The following is a 22,639-nucleotide window of genomic DNA, read 5'->3' on the forward strand; positions in this document are numbered from 1 at the left end:
TATATTGTTTTCCTTGTAAACTTTTTAATGATAAAATTAATGCTTTCAATGATGCAATTGGTTATTGCAATTGGCAACATTTATCGAGAACATTAGAGCGCCATGAGAAAATTGAAGCACATATCAAATGTTACAAGTCATGGATCGATTTAAAAAAGTAATTTATAAATAATAATACAATAGATGCGGTAAATGGATAATTAATAAAACTAGAAAAAAATCATTGGAAATCAGTAATAGAAAGGATTACTTATACAGTTCAATTTTTAGCAGAACAAAATGTATCTTTCAGAGGTAACAGTAATAAACTTTTTGAAGATAGCAACGGTTATTTTTTAAAATTAATAGAAACTGTAGCAAAATTCGATAATGTAATGGCAAATCATATAAGTTGAATACAAACCGATAAGAACAAAATGCTACCTTATTTAGAAGAAAAAATAAAAAATGAAATAATTTCAATAATAGGAGAAAAAATAAAATCTAATATTGTTAAAATGCTAAAATTAAATAAATATTATGCTATCATTTTAGACACCACTCCAGACGCATCCCATGAAAATCAATTAAGCATTGTTGTAAGATTTGTTTATCTCGATAATGACAACAAGAAAATAGAAATCAGAGAACACTTTTTAGGATTTCTTTTAGGATTTTTTTAAGGGACGGCTGATAAAAGTTTGCATCCGGGTGGCAAATACCCTTGGTGCGCCCCTGCAGGTGGTTGGAATCCCATCTATGATATGATGAACCTTCATCAGGTTTCAATCACTTGATGGTGAGCCAGCTGGTCTCATACGGAGCATGTAGTCAATCTGCCATCATCAGGGAACATGGTACAATTGATTATATGTGCATGCAGGCACTATACTGATAATGAGGCTGAAGTATGGCAACCAAACAGCCTGAAGTCTTAAATAGTGCCCCTCATCATCATCATCTGTTCATTGGATATCCATAAATGCCATATGGTCACTCTGATGCTCAGTGATGTGCTACACCAGTCCTTGCGATGTGGTCCTGTTGTATGTTTTTCTGGAGTTTTCAACTTTCTGAAGATCAGTCACTCTACACACCCCATCTGTCCATCTCATTAATGGCCTACCCCTTCCTCTTTTTTCCAGGGAATGTTACCTTCTATTACTGTTCTGAGAAATCCTTCTTCCATCCTTTCAATATGTCCAAAGTATTTTAACTTTCTTCTGTCAATATCCTTAAGGAGCCTTAAAGTTCTACTGATCTTTTCTAACACCCATTCATTTGTATGCCTTTCAATCACTTCAGTATATGATGTCCTCAACAGCCTTCTGTTACATCACATCTCAAAGTAGCTCTCCTTTTTTTTTTATCTGACTTCTTTAGGTCCCAAGTCTCACATCATGTTGGAAAGTCACTGTTGGAAAAACAACTCTGCAACAAGATTCACTCCTAGCCCTCAAATACTCTAATAGCATTGGGAGAAGGAGCAAGAAGAAAAGAAAGAAGGGGAGGAACCAGTCTATAGATAATATAACAGATGTGTATTACATGAAGTAAGACATGGTCAGCAACAGGTACCTCGGGTTTGCCATGCCCGTACTCACTAAAGTGAGCCCTAGAGGTTGTTCGTGAGGTTGATAGTGCCTCTAGTAGGTTAAAATGGATGTCCTTGGCTGCTGGGCTAAAGGATGAGAGCTTCCAAAATCTGGAGCAATGTCATGCAACCAAATTTGTTGATGTCTGGGTAGTTTCTTAAAGCTGAGGCAAATTCCAGGAATAGTCACTCAAATTTACATTTGCTGCAGTGGGTGTGCAAAGTGTGGTGAAAATGGATACAGTCCTTATGTTCAGCAATTCTGATATTGGCTGTCCTACCTGTTTGGCCACAGTAGAATAGTTTACAATTGCAAGGAACCTGGTAAACACCTGACAGATCTAGGCAATGTGATGGTGTTTGGTGGAGAAGATAAGGGATGCAGTTGTAGGGTTTTAATAATCCTATATGGTGAATGTATAGAAATGCCGGGTAGAACTGGGGAATGTATCCCAGTTCAATTTCCTAAACACTTTGCTTACATGCCAAAGTGTGGATCCCTAGCATTCCCTGTTTACAAAAAATTCAAACATACACACTGGCAGATACAGTTACCCCCCCCCTCAACAGTATGGGATTATTAAAACTGCATATACAAGGCATATTCAAAAAAAAAAAAAAATTTGCTATAAAGACTTTATTACTCATTTTACAACTCTTTGTTTACCATCTGAACCATGTTGTACAAATTCATAATGGGCAATACCTTTCCAATCAAAAAACATAACCAACATCACCTTGATCTTTGCCCCACTCATCCATCAATGGTTAAACCACTCATTGCACTGCATTCGGCTCATACAGGCCTCCACATATGCTTGGTTAAGCAACTGAAATGTATCTGTAAAATTTTTACCAAGTTTGCAGCAAAATTTCACACATACACATATTGTTTTTTCAGGCTCTTTCATTGTCACTTTGTCACTAATCCGATCAACAACTTATGAGGATGTAAGTCAACAACTAATGCTCATACCAGAATGGAGCAAATGACAGTTTGTTGTCAAAACCTGCTGCTAGGTGGGTTCTAATCCTAAACATATTAAACTCTAAACTCTCATATTAAACAAAGTAGTCTCTTCAAGCATGATTTTAATGTCTACTTGCTGTCCGCGCAGTTAACTAATGTCTTAGCACTTCGCAACCATATGCCTGGGGAAGGAGTGTCCTAGGTTCTATTCCCGTCGCCAACTTGAGGAGCTTAAGGATCTTCCTCACAGTTAGATCCTTAAGCTCCTCATAGCCAAGTTAGCTGGTCTTGGGCGTGGACAGTAGGGTTCTCCCCCCCCCCCAGATTATCTGGAGTTTTTCATCCCGCAAGCAGGCAAACTGGCCCCTTGAACACATACGGATCTACAGCCATAAATACTTAACCCCCCCATGAGGGGGACTCAACTCGCCCCAATAGGGACAGGGGAGAATAGGGAGGGAACTCCATACGATTAAATAAATAAATAAATGCCTACTTGCTGAGATCCAGATCTACTAATGGCCTGCCAATTTAAATCAGAGGATCTGGATGCAGCCAGACTTTGTGAAAATCAGCATACACTCAGTTCAAGGTGACCCAAATGTTAATTCAATCAGCATTTAGACTTTCAATGTTTGGCACACTTAGGTATCACAAGTGGTGTATTTTTTCTTAGCTAATTCAAGAAGAATATTTATAAATCCACAGACCCACTTTTTTTTAGAGCTATATTTAGAATAGTTAAGGAAAAAAATAAATAATTAATTCAATATATAATAAAGAATATAGCAAATGGATAGCAAACACAGTAAATGAATTAGAAAAAGAGGACTATATAAAGAGACTGGAACAAAGAAATAGAAAATATAATAAAAACAAAAAAGGACAGTTACCAGAAATGGCTAAATTCCAAAACAATAGAAGCAGAAATAGAGTATAAAAGAAACAGTGCAATTACAAACTGAGAAGTAGGGAAAAAACATAGCAAGAAATGGAACAATTTTGTAACAGAACTAGAAAAGGATATATTTTAGCCACAACCCAAAACCTATAAAGTAATAAAATAAATGAATAAAGAAATAATAATAAAAATACAAACCATAGATTTAGAAAAATGGGTGAACTATTTTCAAAATCTCTGGACAGATGAGAACAATGAAATAAAATTTTATAAAACAAAGAATGACCTAATGGAAAATATCACAATGTTAGAACTGAAAAATACAATAAAGAAGATGAAAATTAGGAAAACACCAAGAGAAGACAATATAAATATAGAACTATATAAAAATGCAGGGTGAAAAATTTAATGAAAGACTTCTGAAATTTTTTAATATGGTTTGTATGTCTGGAAAAACTCCTAACTCTTGGAAAAAGCTGGTTATCTCCAATGTATAAAAAAAGAAATAAAGAAGATTGCAATAAATATAGGGGAATTAGTCTGTTAAATACAGGATATAAAATATGTGCAGGAATATTAAAAGAGAAGCTAAGCAATATTGTAGAGGATAAACTACTAGAAGAACAAAATGGTTTTCGAAAAGGCTGATCCTGCATAGATCCAATTTTATTCTAAAATTATTAATAGAAAAGAGAAGAGAATTTCAAAATGAAACACACATGACCTTTATTGATTATGAAAAAAGCCCTTCACAAAATTAGTACACAAAAATTGTTTAAAATATTAGCCAATTATATTTTTACAATCCATTCAAGAAATATATACAGGAAATAAAACAGCAGTTAAATTAGAACACATCTATCAAGAGGAGTACGACAAGGACGTACCCTCTCACCTCTGTTTTTCAATATATATCTATCTATTTATCCCAATGGCTTTAACAGGCCTTTAAGGCCCAACCTTCCAAGCATGCTTGGATTTCGTAACCGAAATACGAGGATACAATGGTCACTCCTATGCCTCGAAGTATTCTTGGCTGTATCCCTGTGTGTTCATGTGGCCAGTTTGCCTGCTTGCGGGATGAAAAATCCCAGATAAACTGGTGGAAAAAACCCTGCTGTCCACGCCCAAGACTGGCTAACTTGGCTATGGCTGAGGAAGATCCTTCAGCTCCTCGCGTCTCCGACGGGAATCGAACCTAGGATACTCCTTCCCCAGGAATATGGTTGCGAGGCGTAAAGCCACTAGGCTAACCAAGCAGACTGCTTTTCAATATATACATATATATAAATAAAATTATAACAATCTGGAAACAGTATAACCCATTTGGTATACAAAAAAACCCACAAACGAAGATAGATACACTATTTGCAGATGATCAAATAGTATTAGCTACATCAGAAGATGATTTACAAAAATCATTAAAAGATATCTCAAAACAATATAATATGCCAATATCTAAATAAAAAACAAAAATAATGGCATTCAAAGGAGAAAACCCAATATGAAGTAAAATAGTGATAATAAAATATTATAACAAGTAAATACTTTCAGATACTTGGAATGTGATTTATCATATGAAGAAGAAAAAGACATAGATACTAAATCAAACTTTGTCAAAGTAAATGGCATAATAAATAATACATTTAAGCCATCCTTAGTGCAAAAACACACACTAGAATCAGACTATATAATGTCTTGTCAAAACCAATTCTACTATATGGAAGCGAAACATGGACCATAAAAAGGAAAGATGTAAGTTCAAGCAGCAGAAATTAAATTTCTCAGAAAAACAGCTGGATATACCAAGTGGGACCATAAAACAAATGAAGAAATTTTACAATCCCTGAATATAAAACCAATTAATTACCACATAAGACAGTATAAACAAAAATGGATAAAACATTTAAATTGAATGGATAACAGCAGACTACAAAAAATATTATGCAGATATAAATGGAGTGGAATACAGATATAAATAAGTGGAAAAAGAAGAATCGGAAGACCAAGAAAGACATGGCATGAGACCAGAACAGGCCACCTGGTTCCATGTTAGGAAGAAGAATAAAATAAAGAATATATGGCTATAAGATTATTCAGAATGAAACTGGGTTTTTAATAGTCATTAAAATATATTAGGAGTTCAAAAGAAAGATTCCGATAATTGGACCACATGTTTATTAAGATAAATAACAATAAAAAAAAACAACAAGTTTCGTAAGTCGTTTGACTTACATCTTCAGTTACATATTAGAAGTTAATCAGATGTCAAACAGTTTTGCAATAAGGACTAGTTGCTTCTTCTAGATTAAAACCATTGCCATTTTTTTGGTTTATCTGAAATTTGGCTTTAATTTGTAATCTATATTCATGTTGTGAAACTAGTCAGTCACCACTAAACATTAACAACCCAGTTTTAATATATACATATAATATTGAAATTATATTATTGCAATTCTTTGCATAGATGGAATTTGTAAATAACATGGACTATGAAGATGTCCATGTCCATATTTAGGCAAATGATTATAATCTCTTGGCTAAATATGAACTGGAGAAAGTTGAAAGATAATGATGCCATAAGCAATTATCAATGCTGCAGGTTCAAATCCTATGCATGGCATCAATATTTGTAAAAGCCTTCTCTGAACATGACATGTTATTTGAGTCTGTAGTTTGCCTATCATCAAAAACAGTACTTTGGACCATCCAGTATTACTAGATATATCAACCGGCATCCCCATAATGTCATAACATACTGAAGAGTAATCATGGGAGGCCCACATTAACCATTATTCGATAAGTATAAGCATACAAAAATATACCATACAAACCTGCTGAAGTACAGTATCATGCTCTGAACTGCCTGTAATCTTATTTTTCCTTTTGTTTTCTTCCTGTAAAAATTTTTTTTAAAAAATAGAATAAATCAAAAAGGCATAAAAAAAATAAAAAATTAACATCCAATAATAATAAAATTAAAAATGTTTCATTTATAGTACATGATTTCAAGACAAATATATTGAGAGTAATTAATCGAGATTTTACTGTCTTTACATATCAGAAATAGAAAAATATGTGTTTTTCTACATAACACTATAGCTTCTTTGGAATAATATTAAATATGTAAAATTACTAAAGAGATGTAATTAATACAGTGATGAAGTATATGTAAGTCATTAATAATGGAACATATGATAAAGCCTGTTCACATACTGCATATACTATATCAAATGTCTTGCATTCTTCTTCATCAGCTATATCCTGAGCTCTTCTGTGAGTTCGCTATATCTCTTTAAGCTCATTCTCCCAACATCTCTCTGTTTTTACTGTAGCTATATTTCCATCTCTGGAGACACCATCTTTGTCCCTTTTGAGGTGTTACTTCTTGCAATATGACTGTGCACTGCCACTTGAATCATTTAATGGCTATTATGATGCCATTCACCCTAGTAGTATGCTTTCTATCTTGGATGTTAATACCGAGCATTGATTCATTTTTCAATGGGGTAGTCGTTGATCATTTTATATTCCCTGTCATAATCAGAAGTATGCAACTATTAAATATTTTTATTTTAAGACAGATTAGAATGTCTGCGTCTCCACGGTTCAGTTGGTATAAACAAAGTCTTTTGGTTGGAAAGACCTGGGTTTGATTCCCGTCTACAATGTGAGGAATCTTTATCTGGTCTCTTTCGACTAAAGGTGAGTTAGCCGGTTTCATACGCAGATAGAGTGATTTTTCTCCTGGAAACTCCGCGGCCCAGTGAACACACACAGAACTACAGTCAAAAATATATAGAAGTCCCTCAATTGAGGGCACAACCTCAACTGGTCCTAAGGGATGGATGAGGAAAATTGGGGGGAAACCCACACTACAACAACAACTAGAATGTCCTTTCAGTGTTCCATTGTGTTTCCAAAAGTATCAATTGGGCTGAATTCTTCATATAACGTTTCCTTGGAGCCTCCAAATTCCTGATATGTACCTTCAGGAGGTAGGCATACAGGTACAATATGAAAAAGCTACATTATTACTAACTTCCTATCAACAATTTTCCTCCAAATTAATCTGTCACCTGTCAAGATTCCAATATTATCACATCTTATATTTCTGTTTTCTAAAGCACTTCTTACAGTATCAATTCATCTAGACTTTGATCTTCCTCTGAGTCTTTTCCATTCTGGCAAAAAACACTTGTTTTGCTAACCTTTTGTATTACCTGTTTAAGTAACCATGCCACCTGAGATTAGCTCTGCTAACACATTCCTTAATGGTAACAACATCAAGTTCTTTCCTAATATCCTAATTTTCAATATAATCTTGCAATCTTTTCACTCCCACAATCTTTCTGAGCACTCTCAAACCTGTGCCTCCAGTCTTTGATTTCTAATCCAGTTCTCAGATCCATAAGTTAAAACTGGTTGAAACACAGTCTCGCATACAGCTAGTTTGGTGTTTGACTAATTTCTCTCTTATTCCATATAAATTTATTCAGTTGATTTCCTGTTATACCAGCTTTGCTAATTCTGCTGTCTATTTCCATATTTAATTTGCCATCTTCACAAAAAATTGTGCCTAAACAGCTGAAATATTTTACTTTTTCTATAGGTTCTCCGTTCTGGATGCAGTTGATATTTTCGATGTTTCTGCCTATTTGCAATGTCATTACCATACAAATTTATTTATTAAGCTGTTAAAACCAGCATCAGAGCACAAACACTTAGCACAGTACACTAATTAAGTAATAATAAATTATCTTCCTTATTTTGTTCTTATGGCATTGTGAGTTAATACTATTAAATTATTAAAATGAACAGTGCTGAGCCTTTTTACTTTGTACACTTAGTATCTGCCATGAATGATACTGAACAAACACATGGGAGAAACCATTATAGGGACTAGAAGCAAATGAACCAGGTGTGCGTTAATAAAACTATGGCATTTGACAGTATATTACCACACATTTTAAGAAATCTGTAAAAGGTGCTGAATGCACCCATGACCTGATGTTTTACTGAGTTATGCAATAGGGAAGGTCACAAAGAAATGTACAGGGAGAAAAACTGCAAATCTGCTAAAACAGATGTTTACAATTAGTCAGTATATTTGTAGCTGTGAACAGTATATTGGAGAGATTGGTTAGTAACAGAATATAGATTTGGGCAGAGGATTCCCTACAATTTGTAGCATGGATTTGCAAAAGATGGATTTTGCTTTGGTAATCTGCTTGCATTTCATGAAAAAAAAAAAAAAAAAAAATCCTGAATATGCTACATAACGAGGACTCATATACAGTAATATCATTGAACTTTACAAAGGCATATGGCAGACTGAGAATGGCAAGGTTGGAGAGAGATGTGATGGATAATAGATTAGTCAAACAGAGATGGATGGCTGAATGATATAAGTTGTGTACAAGAATGCAGAAAGGGGAAGGGAACCATCCAAGAACAGGAAGTTAACAAATGGCATTTCTTTCCTTGGGCCATAATGTTTAACTTATTTTCTAATGATATTTCTTGTACACTGGCAAAGAATATTTAGTTGTTTGCCAATAATGCAAAACTGGGAAAAGCTATAAGGAGTGATAATAGTAATGCTGAATCCTTTTAGAAACTTCTCAATAGACTTTTAGCTTGGACAAACAATTTGGGTTGCCATTTTAATAAGTGTAAGGTATTACTTAGAATGCAGAGATAAAGATGTGTGCTCTGTTGATAAAATTATACTCTGGGAAGTGGATAAAATTCAGGCTCTGGAGGAGATGGTTGACAGAGACATAAAGTTCAGAACACAATACAAGTGTCGCAACGACTACAAATTTCATCTACCATATATATGGTAGATGAAATTTGATCCTTAATATCCTCTATTTGAACAACAAGTTTAATATCGCTTTCCTCAATGAGATCGACCATATCAGTATTTCCCCGAAGTGTGGTCCAAGGAGGAAAAAAAATTACTAGTCCTCAAAGTTTAAAAATTTCCAATATAACATGTGAACTGTCAACAAAGAAAATCAAGCTGTAAATGACATAAAATAAAATTAAACAACAAAAACGTGTGTAACGATTGTTAATTCAATTTTAGCAACACATACACACAGTTCTGGCCTGTTGCTAACCAGCATCAGATACTGATAAAAATATTAGAAATTTTTATTGGTAGTATAAATTTTCTTATTTAATTTAGCAAATACATACATGTTATTATACATGGTAGGCCTGTAAAAAATTACCAGTGCCGCTATGAGTTTGCAAACTGCTAGTCCATATACAGTCAGCTTTTACTATAGAAAATCCAGAGATAGTTAGACTTCTCTACAGTTTGTAATATGAAGTGAGTTTGTTATAACAGTTTCTGCAATGTAAATCAACTGTAGATTATAAGCAGTGGAAAAAGCATAAGGTATTACATCATACCTGATTTAACAACAAAACCATCTTCCTGTACAGCTGTCAAACCTAACTACTGATATAATATTTATGATCACAATTAAAATTTGTTGAATCTAGTTTTCTATATGTACTGTTTTTTTTTTGTTTTTTTTGTTATTATTATGTATTTTTTTTTGTTTTGTCTTTGTTAATATTTTATCCTTTCTTTTTCTGCTTTCAATTAACTAATATTTTCTTCTGCTGAATTGCCTAAAAACAAAAGGTAATGAAGAAGTTGACCACTAATTTTCTCCGTTATTTTGGAGAGGATTGAGGTGATGGCAATTGTTTGGACAATTTGCTTTTGTCTCCCTTTTTTCGAATGGATTGGATATATGTTAGTTTCCAGGAGACGGGATAGGTGCAAAGTATAGAAGATTAAAGAGACAATAGAGGACAGGTGTTAGCACTGGAGCACAACGTTTGAGTACAATGGGATTTGGATTTGCTGATAGCTGATTTACATTTATTGAGTGCTTCTGCACAGGTAGAGTATGAAGCCTAGGTTCTTGATGTAAGTCACCTGCAGTAAGCTGCATTTTTTCTTTGAATGCTTTCATACATTTTCTGTTGAACAAGGCTTGGAAAGTGGATGAGAATTTTGGATGGAATGAGGGATAAATGCCTTCATGCCACTGGGGATGATTTCTGTGATAGTAAAAGTAATAGTTCCAGAGATCATTCCACTTTGTATCTTTGTAGTGCCAGAGGACATGAGGTTGGATGTGATCAGAGGAGGGGTGTTTTGTGAGACTGGAGACTTGCACAAGATTTTGGTGCAAGTTGCCAAGAGGAGAAGTAACCTCTACAGTGTTTCTCATGGGTATTGAGAAAGTGGAGGAGATTATCTGGAATTCAGGTAGGTAGCTGCACAATTTGCGTTAGTTCATTGCTTATAGCGAAAACCTCTGCATCACGTGCAGCTTGATCAGAAGTGTTGGAGAAGGGGAGCCAGATGGAGCTGTGGACATTCAGGTCACCTAGAATGATGACTTCACTGTTTGGATAGCTGGATTGTAGATGGTCAAGTTTTGTGGAGAGGAAAGTAAAGAGGTCTTAGTGGTTTTCAGAGTTTGGGGAGCAGTAAATGAAGCAGATGAAAGTGGGGCAAGGAAGCCTTCAACCAAAGGAGGTAAAAAGTAGTAAATTTAACATTCTCTGGCAGGCAATGTCAGAACTTACAAAGGTATAGGTACACCTTTGTGGTGAAATGAATCATGAAGAGTATAATTTGAGTATTGAAAGTGAACTGTGGTAGATGTAGCTGCACTTTGGGTTTCTGTTAAGATAAGTGGGGGTCTAGTTTGGATGTCTGTAAGTGGTGATGAACATTGTTTATGTTAGAATTTATGCAATCGAATCCTGCAATTGGCATGGATGTTTATGAATGTCTTCACAGGAGATGAATTTATTGGCTGGTGTAAAACCACCATTCTCCTTACTGGAGCCTGAAATGGCTTGAAAATTTTCATGTTTAGTCTAAAGACCAAGCAGAAACCCTTCACTATAGCCAGCAGTTTCTGGATAATGTAAAAAAATTAGCCTACCTATGTACTAATGTTCTACAGGTTTAAAATTTTTCATGGATGGGAGTCACATTAAAAGACATTCGCAATTTTCTTCAATTGTAAGCAATTATTACTGACCTGTTTAACACACAATTTCTCTTTTCTCTGGTAAGCGGAACTCCCTGTAGAATATCTGCTCCATGCCCTTGCTTTGTTATTACTCCACAAATCTGTACATACATCCACCTTTAGAGATAAATGATTTATTCATTAAAAACAGTAGTCATTAAGTCAACTAATTTAAAATTACATTAATTCACTTCTTTGATTTTCTAATGCTTTTAATTAAAATAATATTAACAACATAAAATACAAACTTTAAAATTATTTTCAAACAGGGAAGTTATAAACACATTGCATAAAGCAGAATTACTAACAATAACAAAATAATATTTCATGAACTAATGCAGATACTCACAGATATTAAAATTCATCACATTTTACTGACCCATAGAGCAAGTAATCTTGCTTTCTGTGCTGCAAATAATATGTCACTGGAAATCAAAATGGTTCTGTATGGTTCAATATGACCTTCCTTTAGTAAACCCATACTGCTCCTTGCAGAGTATAGCTTGTTTGTTTACCAATACCACACCAGAGATACTGATAGGTCAGTAGTTAGTTTTTGCACTACCCTTGTACAGTGAAACTATCATACATTCCTTCCATTCCTATGGCATCATTCTTGAGCTGAGACTCATGTGAAAGGCCTAGCCAATTTGGCTGAACATTCCTTTAGCAAACATGCTGATATTCCATCTTACCCTATTGACAAATTCTTACCCAGGTTATGCAATAGCTCTTCACTCTCATTTTCGTGCAACTCTAACTCTTCATCCAATGTAGCAGTAGCAATGTGCTTACATATACCTGGTTGATTATTCTCTGCAAAGCAAGCACTAATTAATTAATCAATCTCATTAGCTTCTGACACTAGAGTACTATCTGCATTCAATAAAGTTATTCCTTCACATTCATTCTTTCTTTTGCTTGCGGTATAATGATAAAATTCTTTCTTTTGCTTGTGGCATAATGATAAAATTCTTTTAGATTGTCTTAAACTTGCATAGCCAATTTCTTTTCATACTCCAATTTAGCTTTCTGCACAACACTCATTACTTTTCTGGTCTGAGCTTTATATATTTAATAACTCCTCTTACTCTTATTCTCATGATATTCTTTCCACATCATTGTCTTCCAACCTATTTATTCTTCAAAAACTAGGGATATATTCAGATATCCGCCTCATATAAGCACTTTTTCAAAGATTCCCATGCACTGCTAACATTTTCTCCATTAAGTAACTGATACCATGGGATCAAAGATAGGTGTTGATCATAATTACCAGATTTGTAGTTCAGCATGTGACCTGTTCTAATGGGAACATCAATGTAATTAGACACTTCCCAAGAAAGCACAGCATGATCACTGTCATCAACTGGTAGTAAAATAGTAATATTCTTATCAGAGACAGCTTCTGATGCTAGGAACAAATCCAACACTCTTTGACCTCAAGTTCCTTCTTTCATGAAGATGAGTTTATTCAATAAACTCATCTTCATTCTTATCATGAGATTTCTCTTCAGCCCAATTAATGTTTGCATAATTAAAGTCACCCATAATGATCACTCGTTTAGTACCCACCAAATGCATCATCAATTTAGCCTTGATAAGGCTGCATCACCAATTCAGCCTTGATAAGGCTGAATTGGTGATGCATTTCTACATCCCCTGCAACTGAGCCACCAGGTCTTAGAACATCTTACCATATATTTCACTTTATTAGCTTCCACTTCACCCAGAGAGCCTCAAACTCACCACTACATGGTGCACTGTTTCTTGTGTTTCTATTCTAACTGAACTTAAGTTGTCTGATATCATTAGAAGTACTCCCCTCCTCTCCTATCTCTTCTGTCATTCCTAAAAATGTATACCCATTACACTTGATCCCAGTTACCATATCTGATTCTGATAGCCAGGTTTCACTAATGCCAACAATCTTAGGCCACATTGTATTCAATAAAGCAATGAACTTAGCCTCTTTCTTTTTGATGCTCTTGGCATTTGTGTACAGACATAAATTAACACTTAGCTTATTCTTATAATTAGATATACAATTCCCTCTCCAGACATACTCAAAAGGTCCAAACCCAAAGCACATATTTCCACTCCTTCACCAGATACATAATCACATTTGAAGCTATTCATATCTTCATCACACTTGCATACTATAGCTGAACTTTCACATACATTTTTCTCATTCTTCCCTTGATGATCTAGTTGTGCTAACTCTTTGCATTAGGTCTCATACTAATAAGTAATTTCCCCAGGCTCCTGATGCTAAATGAATTCAAGTTTTCAAACTTATGCCTCATTTTTGTTGCAGGTGATGGCACGAGCTTGCAATAAAGTACCTGCCTGATCGGTTTCTTTCCTATAGATTTCTAATGATAATCCTTTTATCAACAAAAACATTGCTGGAAAACCTAGCAGGATATACTTCATTAATTCCTACAATTTTATTAACTGCTAAGAACTGCATGCATGCATGTTTAATACATATATAAATGAAATTATTTTTACAGCAAATATTTTACTTTAATTAAAGCCAATTGTTTAAGTTTATCCATAACAGTATAATTTTGTTACTTAATAAATGAAAAACTTGTTTTGATACATCTAAACTTGTGTTTTGATACATCTTTTAAACTCTTGACATCTAACTTTGTTTAATTGGGACAGTTGCTTAATTGTGCCAAATTATGCTACTCCCAAAATGGTCCAATTAACCATAATCTACACTTTATATATATATATATAAAGCAAGCATATGATCAAATACTTTCGAATTATCAAAAGTAGTCACTTGAGATTCCTCAAACTTTTCTAATAAATTTGTTCAAAAGGTAGGTGAAATAAATAAGATCTCTTGTTGATTGATAGTGATGGAATCCATACTGTTGATTGTCCATTTTAAAAGCTTCAAGGCACAGAACAGTGTTAATGGCTTTTAGACATTACTTTAGAAAGAAATTAAAATGAGAGAACTCTGACCACAAAACTGGATAGCAGTTTTATGGTCATATTTTTATTCTTATTCAATTAGAATTCATACCAAGTTCCAGACTTATTTCTTAGCTGCAGGACAAATTTAGTGGAAGAGGGGAGGTTAAAAAAGCAACATATAAGAGAAGTCAAATTTGGGACAAACATTTAGAACAACTGGAGGTGCTCAGGATCAGACTTGTTCGGCATTGAATTATGGACAATATCTTCTTTGGCAAGGGATAGAAAGCATCTGACATTTGGACAGGATTGAAGCTTGCTGCTTTTAATTGAGATGCAGAACTTCAGTCTGCTCTGCTTTTGCTATTCTACTTTTCCTTATGAAATACTTGCATATGTATCAATTTAATTTTCTTTTCATCGTGAAAATACTCCTCTGATAAACAGCAAAATATCAATGTTGGATCACCTGGCTTATTAAAGTAACTTTGACTTATCGTTTTATGCTTAAAATGAATTAATGATGAACATTATAAAAAGATATACTAATATTAGGCTTCTGTCAGCAAAAAGCCATCAATAAAAATAATACATATCATATGAAGTATGTCAATAAAATAACAAGATCAGCTCACAAATAAGGGGCAGGAGTATTAAATATCCAAACATATTTCAACATGCTTGAAAAATGGTAACATAACGAGTGAATCAATTTGTCACTCACCATACAGAGTGAAAAAGAGGAAATGTTCAATCATCATCATCTAATTCCTGACATGTACCCTCAAGGGGTGTAAAGGATATGATAGTAGTACATGAAAAATTTACATCATTACTATCTTCCTATCTACAATTTTCCTCCAAATCAGTCTGTTACCTCTCAAGACTCCAACATTATCAGATCTTATATTTCTATTGTCTAAGGCACTTTGTACTGTATCAATCCACCTATATCTTGGTCTTCCTCTGGGTCGTTTTCCTGCCATCCTGGCAGAGAACACTTGTTTTGCTAATCTTTCCTCGTCCATTCTGTTTAAGTGACCATACCACCTGAGATTAGCTCTGCTAATGCATTCCTGGATGCTGACAATGTCAAGTTATTTTCTAATATCCTCGTTTTTAATATGATATTGCCATTGATGCCATCTGTTCACGCCTCTAATCTTTCTCAGGACTCTCGTATCTGCCGTCTCTAGTCTTTGGTCAAGTGTTTTACTTCTGATCCAGCTCTCAGATTCATAACTTAAAACTGGTTTGAACACTGACTTGTATACAGCTAATTTAGTGTTCTGACTAATTTCTCTCTTATTCCATATGAATTTATTCAATTCACTTCCTACCATACCAGCTTTGTTGATTCTGTTGCCTATTTCAATATTTAATTTACCATCTTCAGTAAAAATCGTACCTAAGTAGCTGAAATGTTTCACTTGTTCCACAGGTTCCCCGTAGTTCACATTTTCAACAATTCTACCAACTTTCATTGTCTTTGCCATATCTATTACAACAGTTATTCAATTTAGTCAGGGAATCTTCCAAACTTGTAACAGATTTCTCTAGAAGTATAACATCGTCTGCATAAAGCAAAGGGCTGACATTAACATCACCAATTCTGAAATCATGAATAATACCACTTTCCTTCATAATGTGATTCAAATAGATAATGAATAACAGAGGGGATAATGTACATCATTGTCTCATACCAGATATAAGACCCACTGACACCATACTGTAGCGTATTGAATAGCTTCTCTCTTGGCATCTTATATGCTTTTTCCAGATCGACAAAACTTAAATACAGATTTTTGTTATATTCCCATGCTTTCTCAATTATTTGTCGTAAAGTGAAGATCTGATCCATACAGCCTCTATTTGACCTGAATCCAGCTTATTCTTCACCAAGCTTTTCTTCCACAATTCTTCTCAACCGTTTCTCAAGTATACTTGCATAGATCTTGCCAGGAACACTAAGTAGGGAAACACCTCTGTAATTCTCACATTCAGTTTTATTTCCCTTTTTACATATGGGTACTATTAGAGCTCTACTCCAATCATCGGGAATTCGTCCCTCTGTCCAGGCTTTCTGAACTATGCAGTGCAGCCACTGTAAGACTTTTATACCACCATACTTCAGCATTAATGGTCAAATATCATCTACTCATGATGCCTTTCCACATTTCAAGCCTTTAATGGCTTTTTTCTACTTCAAGTATGGATATGTATTCCTGACTGTATGCCTGTTGAGTGTTTTTTACCACTGTGCTATCACTGCTTGTTTCATTTAGCAATTTTTCGAAGTAATACTCCATACTTCAAGGATATCTTTTTCTCCTGTTTTCATATCACCTTTATCATCTCTAACTCCTTTTACAGCACTTTTTCCTCCATTTCAAAACTTCTTTAACAACCTCCAAAATATCTTACCACCTTCTTGATATTTATTTTCTATGTTCTTGCCAAAGTGCTCCCATGACTTCTGTTTAGCTAGTTTTACATAGTGTTTAGCTTTCTTATATTTGTCTCTGTATTCTCTAAGAGCAAAAGCTGACTTATTTGCCAGGAACTTTTGATATGCTTTCTTCTTTTCCTACACTGCCTCTTTAACTTCCTGTGTCCACCATGGAGTTCTGATTTTTCTATCCTTGCAGACAAACTCACCACATGCCTCTCTGGCTGAATCAATCAGGGTTTTCTTTAAGGCTTACCACTGAATCTCCAAGGTTTGGTTCCTGTTCTCAAACTCTTTCATTTTTTCTTCAATAATCTTTATATATTTTAGTCTACAATTCACATCTGAGAGCTGCTCTTTTATTCGCTTTAAAACACATGTTATTCTTTTCAATATGAAAAGAATAACATGTGTTTTATCATCATCTACTCATCATCATCATCATTTCTATTTATCTTGCTCAAGACTAAATAGTGATCACTTCCAATTTCAAATCCTCTGTACACTCTGGTGTCCTGCAGCAGGGAGAAAACATCACTATCAACAATAACATAGTCAATGAGACTTTTCTTATTCCTTGCCTCTGCTCTCCATGTGAATTTGTGCACATTTTTATGTTGGAACATGGTGTTAGTAATAACTAGTCTATGTCCTGAGCAGAAATCCAACAGGTATTTGCTATTATTATTATTGGCTTTGGGCTTTTCTCAAAATTTTCCCAAAATATTTTTGTATGTCTCACAATCATTTCCTACTCTGCTATTTAAATCCCCAACAAGGACCAACTTTTCCTTTTTCAATGTGTCAGTTGCTTTTTCTAAAGCCTCAAAAAATTCCTCCACTTCTACCTTAGAAGAACCTTCTGTGGGACAATAGGCACAATTAAGTCTCATTGTCCAGTTCCCCATTCTCATATTTGCCCACATTACTCTACTTGAGACTGATTGCCATTCAAGAAGAATAGCCTCGTATTTTGTGTTGAATACAATGGCTACTCCTTCTTTTCCTTGATTGTCATTGCCTGAATATAACATTTTGTATTTATTGCTCAGAAAGATCTCACCAGTTTTTGTCGTTTTTGTTTCAGTCACCCCTATTATGTCGATCTGATACTTATCTAATTCCTCAGCTAGCTCCATTTCTTTGCCATTCAGGCTTCTTATGTTGATAGTACCGATCATTAATTCTGGTGATGTTGAGTGGAGTGTGTTTTCAGATTTGTTCCAGTAGCTGACTTTTTGCTGTTCGCCCTAGTTCCCTGGTGAAAACAACGGGGGCCTTGTTTAACCGGGCGATGCCGCAGCCAGCAGGAAATTTTGTCATGTTGTACCATCATTTTCTATATTGGTTTATGCCAATAAGAATACAATTTCGTCAGCTAAATCCCAAATTGCCAGCCCATCCTCGTTCATTCAGTATCCATGTAGATACCCAACAGGGTGCACCACCAGAAGACAAGGATTGGACATTAGGTCAGAAGCCTTGGTCAGTTGTCCACATTCCTTTAAAGGCTATGTGGAGGTCTCCTCTCAGTTATACAGCTTTGACCCTTAAGCACCCCTGAGTGATTATTATTTAAAACAAAGTTTTATGTGAAATGAGCAGTTTTATGTGAGATCAATGTCACAAATGAGTTTTTAATATAAAAAATTAAAGAAGATTTGTAAATTATTAATGTCTATGCAAAATAGTAGTTAGATAAACCACAAAAATGATAAAAATGGTTAGAGTAGGAAAATTTGGCAGTTCAGTTCAAACAGTTTAACAATTCATAAAAAGATTTAAATTTAGATAAAGAAATGGTAAGATTCGTTTGGTAAAAATATGAACCCATGAAAGGTTTCAGCAAAGATGGCACAAAAAGATATGCACCACATTAATCATATACTAATCCGTGCAATTAGCCTAGTGGCTTTGCGCTTCGCAACCATATATGCCTGGGGAAGGAGTGTCGTAGGTTTGATTCCCGTCGATGACGTGAGGAGCTTAAGGATCATCCTCAGCCATAGCCAAGGTAGCTGGTCTTGGGCGTGGACAGCAGGGTTTTTTCCGCCAGTTTATCTAGGGTTTTTCATCCCGCAAGCAGGCAAACCGGTCCTGTGAACACACACGGATTACAGTTAGGAATACTGATCCAGTCATAGGCCTGATTCGTCAGCTATGCCAGTTCCGCAGCCCGGATAAAATTTGGGGGTACTAGATGGTGCTGTACCTCCCCATAAAAGGGGACTCATGATCATTGCACCATCACACGGAATTTATTTATTTATTTATCATCTACTGTATTGTCTAGAGCTAGAGATTGCCTCTTATCTTTCCAAAACTGTAGAGCATATCGGAATGATAAAAATTTGATAGCACAAAAGAAATTCAAAAAACATAACTCTGAAACTTTGAAAGTTTCTGAGTTATGTATAACTCTAAAAGCTCTTTCAAAGTTATATGTAACTTTGAAAGCAATTATAAAAGAGATGGAAGCAACAAAAGTAAGTTTATGTTTGTTTTCTCATTAGAGACACACAACACCTTTTATAACAACTTACATGTATTTTTGAAGAATCTAAATAACTATTATGGAAAGCCTGTTTTGCGGCTGTTGCTTCTTCCTCTGTTCTGTAGCCAATAAATGCAAATTTTCTAAATACTCCTTCTTTGGTATATTTCAGCTGTAGATCTGTTATATGGCCTTTGGAAGAAAACACACTCCACAGCTTTGAATCGGTTACCTGAAAGATTACACATTTCCTATCAAATTAAGTGACATATATTATTTGTCTTATTTTAACATTTAAAAATTTTGCTAAATACAAAAAACATGATTAAATAAAAAAAAAGGTTAATTAAAAAAATTAAACAATTACCATCACCTATCATATAGATGATGGTAACAGTATAGTTGGAAAGGTATAATAAAAAAAAACATCAAAGGCTACTGATAGAGTGGGTATGATAATTGAGAATTCTGGTTGATGTATGCACCATCAGATAATATAACAACTAATAGCAAATGCTTCTGCATACATATCTTCTGGGCTGGATTGGTGGAAGGGAGGAAGTCAACCAGTCAGTTAGGCATCTTAAACTTATCAAGAATAATTACTTCACTACTAGAAAGTATGATTTGGGGTAAAAAAAAAAAAAAAAAAAAAAAAATCAGACATTTGAGATAAGGAATGACTAGTGACAGCAAATCACCTAACATTGAATGGTTTCGACTTTTACTGAAGTCTTTAGTAGGAGCCAGACCCAGAAGGGATACCAAGATTAAAGTAATGCAGAAGTCACATATTTACCATATAAAAGCAGTGAAAAGGTATATCACCTTATTATTAATTTACTCTGACTTTTGCATTACTTCACCCTTCCTATACCTTCTGGGTCTGGATCCCACTGATGAGACCTCAATAAAGGTCAAAACCAGTCTGGATAGTGTCTCTCACCATAACGCATACCATTATACACATCTGAAAGGGCGTGTGTGCTTTGCATTATGGAATACTAAGGCAATTGATGTGAAGTGATTAGCCTCTATATACAAGGATGATCTGAAAAGTTCTCTCCCTCAACAGTATTGGCAATATTTATTTTTTTTCTAAGTTGGTGCATCTGTCATAAGCACCTATGTGAAATTGCAAGTCATTATATGAAGTAGTTTCTTTTATACAGCTATAAAATTTATTGAAATGGATAAAATTGAGTATTGTGCAGTTATAAAATTCTTTGTAAAAGAAAGTTTAATGCCAAAAGAAATTCATTCAAAGTTCATAAAAGTTTATGGGCACTCTTCCTTTATTTTTGATAATCACAGCAGATCAAAAATGCACTCGAATGAAACTCTCTGAACAGTGCTTCGAGCATTTTAATAAGAATAAAACTGATTTTGTGCATCAATTTATTACTATGGATGAGACTTGGATTCACCATTACACATCAAAATCCAAACAGCAGTCAAAACAGTGGACAGAAGCCGGTTGTTCAGCGCCAAAGAAGACAAAGTCAGTTCCATCAGCAGAAAAGGTCATGGCATTGGTGTTTTGGGATGCTAAAGGCATTTTTTATTAATTACTTTGAAAAGGGTAAAACAATAACCAGGGAATATTATTCCGATCTTTTAATCAGACTAGATGAAAAAATTTATGAGAAAAGACCTAGTTTGGAGAAGAAAAAAATCATCTTTCATCAGGACAATGCACCTGCCCACAAAGGTGTTTTGGCAATAGGAAAATTAAGGGATCTACACTATGAATTATTGGAACATCCTGTTAAGTTCTGAATGAAACTAAAATTAAATTAATTCACGTTTCCTACAGACTTAACATGGGTTTACATTTTGAATCACATATTGATATATTGGGCTTACTAAATTTTTGTAATTTACCAAAGTATTACTAAATTGAGGATATTTTTTCACTACTTTATGTTATAAGGTAAAATATTGTAAATTGCTTAAATTCTTAAACCTTGCTGCTTTTGTGTAAGTACTTACAAATTGCTGGGAGAAAAGATAATCCGATTAAGTAAAAGTGGCCGGAATCTAAACATGTGCTACAAGTACACGTGCACCCTTTAGGTAAGCATGTAGTTCCCCCCCCCCTCCCACACACACACACTCGGAAGAGCATGCTAGAATTCCGTGTGTGGCACTAAGTACTGGGTGACGTAGGGTGACATGGAAAAAGGGGAGGAGAAAACAATGACGTAGAAGAAATAGGTAGTGTGCGATTTAAAAAGTCGTTGCAGCATCTAAAATGCTCTCTTACTCTTGCTTTTGTGTGTTGGAACCTCCTCGTGGCTCCTGCTCGTCCCCGCTTTTTTGACGCGGATTCGAGACAAAGACTGAGGAAATATGCCGTGAAATTCCTGAAAGTTTGCCAGTCAGTGATCAGCCCAGCGAAAGGAAATCTCGGATGATTCTGGAGATATCATTACGATGTTGTGCCAGTTGACCAGAGAACAACGTATGCCTACTTTTGGCAGCGGAGATAAGTACAGCTCAGACCCTTGGAGAGTGCCTCAGAAGAAGTAGAATGAACCAGGAATCGAAAATGATTGTCCAGTCGAGATATGTGAAGTGGCCAAACAGTTCCCCAGCAGTTGGTAATGTACAGTCTATGTATTATAAGTAATTGTGTATAAGAAGAAAGTAATTATAGGAAGGACTCTAGAGATAATATTCTTTTTATAGTAGAGTGACTATGAAATTTTAGTGAAAGAATTATTATAAGAGCACGTGGAGCTATATTAGAAATTCAATTAGCAAATGTCCTATAATATTAAAGAGTATGTTTGATCTATCAAGTAGAAATTGTAAACTATATATGAAGTTCTTTGTTTTGCATGTTATGATAAAGATAGAGAGGTTGAATAATTAATGCTCATTCCTTAGAAATTGTAGACTGCTTTATTAGAGTATATTCATAAAGTGTAAGATGCTTCAATTGTAATTAAATGTTTTGCTTTTTAAGTTTAACTGGTGCCTTGCCTGATTTTCTCCTCTATTGCACTTTCTCATAAAATTCGGACCACAGCAGGAGATAAGTTAAATAGGGAAGCTACGACTGCATAAATAAGTTATAGTGAAATAAGATAGTATGCTAAACTGTGTTCTGGTTCCTTGATTCTGCACTCTTTGTTAATCTAGGATTCAGGGTGGTGCAGGATAATAGAAATTTTCCCTGAATCTGAAAAAGGAATCAGATCCAGTATTGAAACAAAGGAATTGGTGTTGACC

At 34.8% G+C, this 22,639-nt stretch overlaps 1 protein-coding gene across 2 annotated transcripts in view; it reads right to left on the reverse strand.

Moving 5' to 3' along the window:
• Positions 1-22,639, reverse strand: part of LOC150095737 (putative RNA-binding protein 19) — a 288,611-nt gene that overhangs the window by 251,772 nt on the left and 14,200 nt on the right. For both annotated transcript variants that reach the window (XM_090409907.1, XM_090409904.1), the window contains exons 3-5: positions 19,452-19,634; positions 11,532-11,639; positions 6,279-6,341 (exon numbers count right to left, since the gene is read on the reverse strand). In XM_090409907.1, coding sequence (XP_090266033.1) covers positions 6,279-6,341; positions 11,532-11,639; positions 19,452-19,634 — 354 coding nt within the window. The remainder of the gene's footprint in view (positions 1-6,278; positions 6,342-11,531; positions 11,640-19,451; positions 19,635-22,639) is intronic.

The sequence above is a fragment of the Typopeltis vanoorti genome, chromosome 20 (assembly GCF_054136105.1).
Source record: "Typopeltis vanoorti isolate ZY-2024b chromosome 20, IOZ_Tvanoo_1.0, whole genome shotgun sequence".
NCBI classification, from domain to species: Eukaryota; Metazoa; Arthropoda; class Arachnida; order Uropygi; family Thelyphonidae; genus Typopeltis; species Typopeltis vanoorti.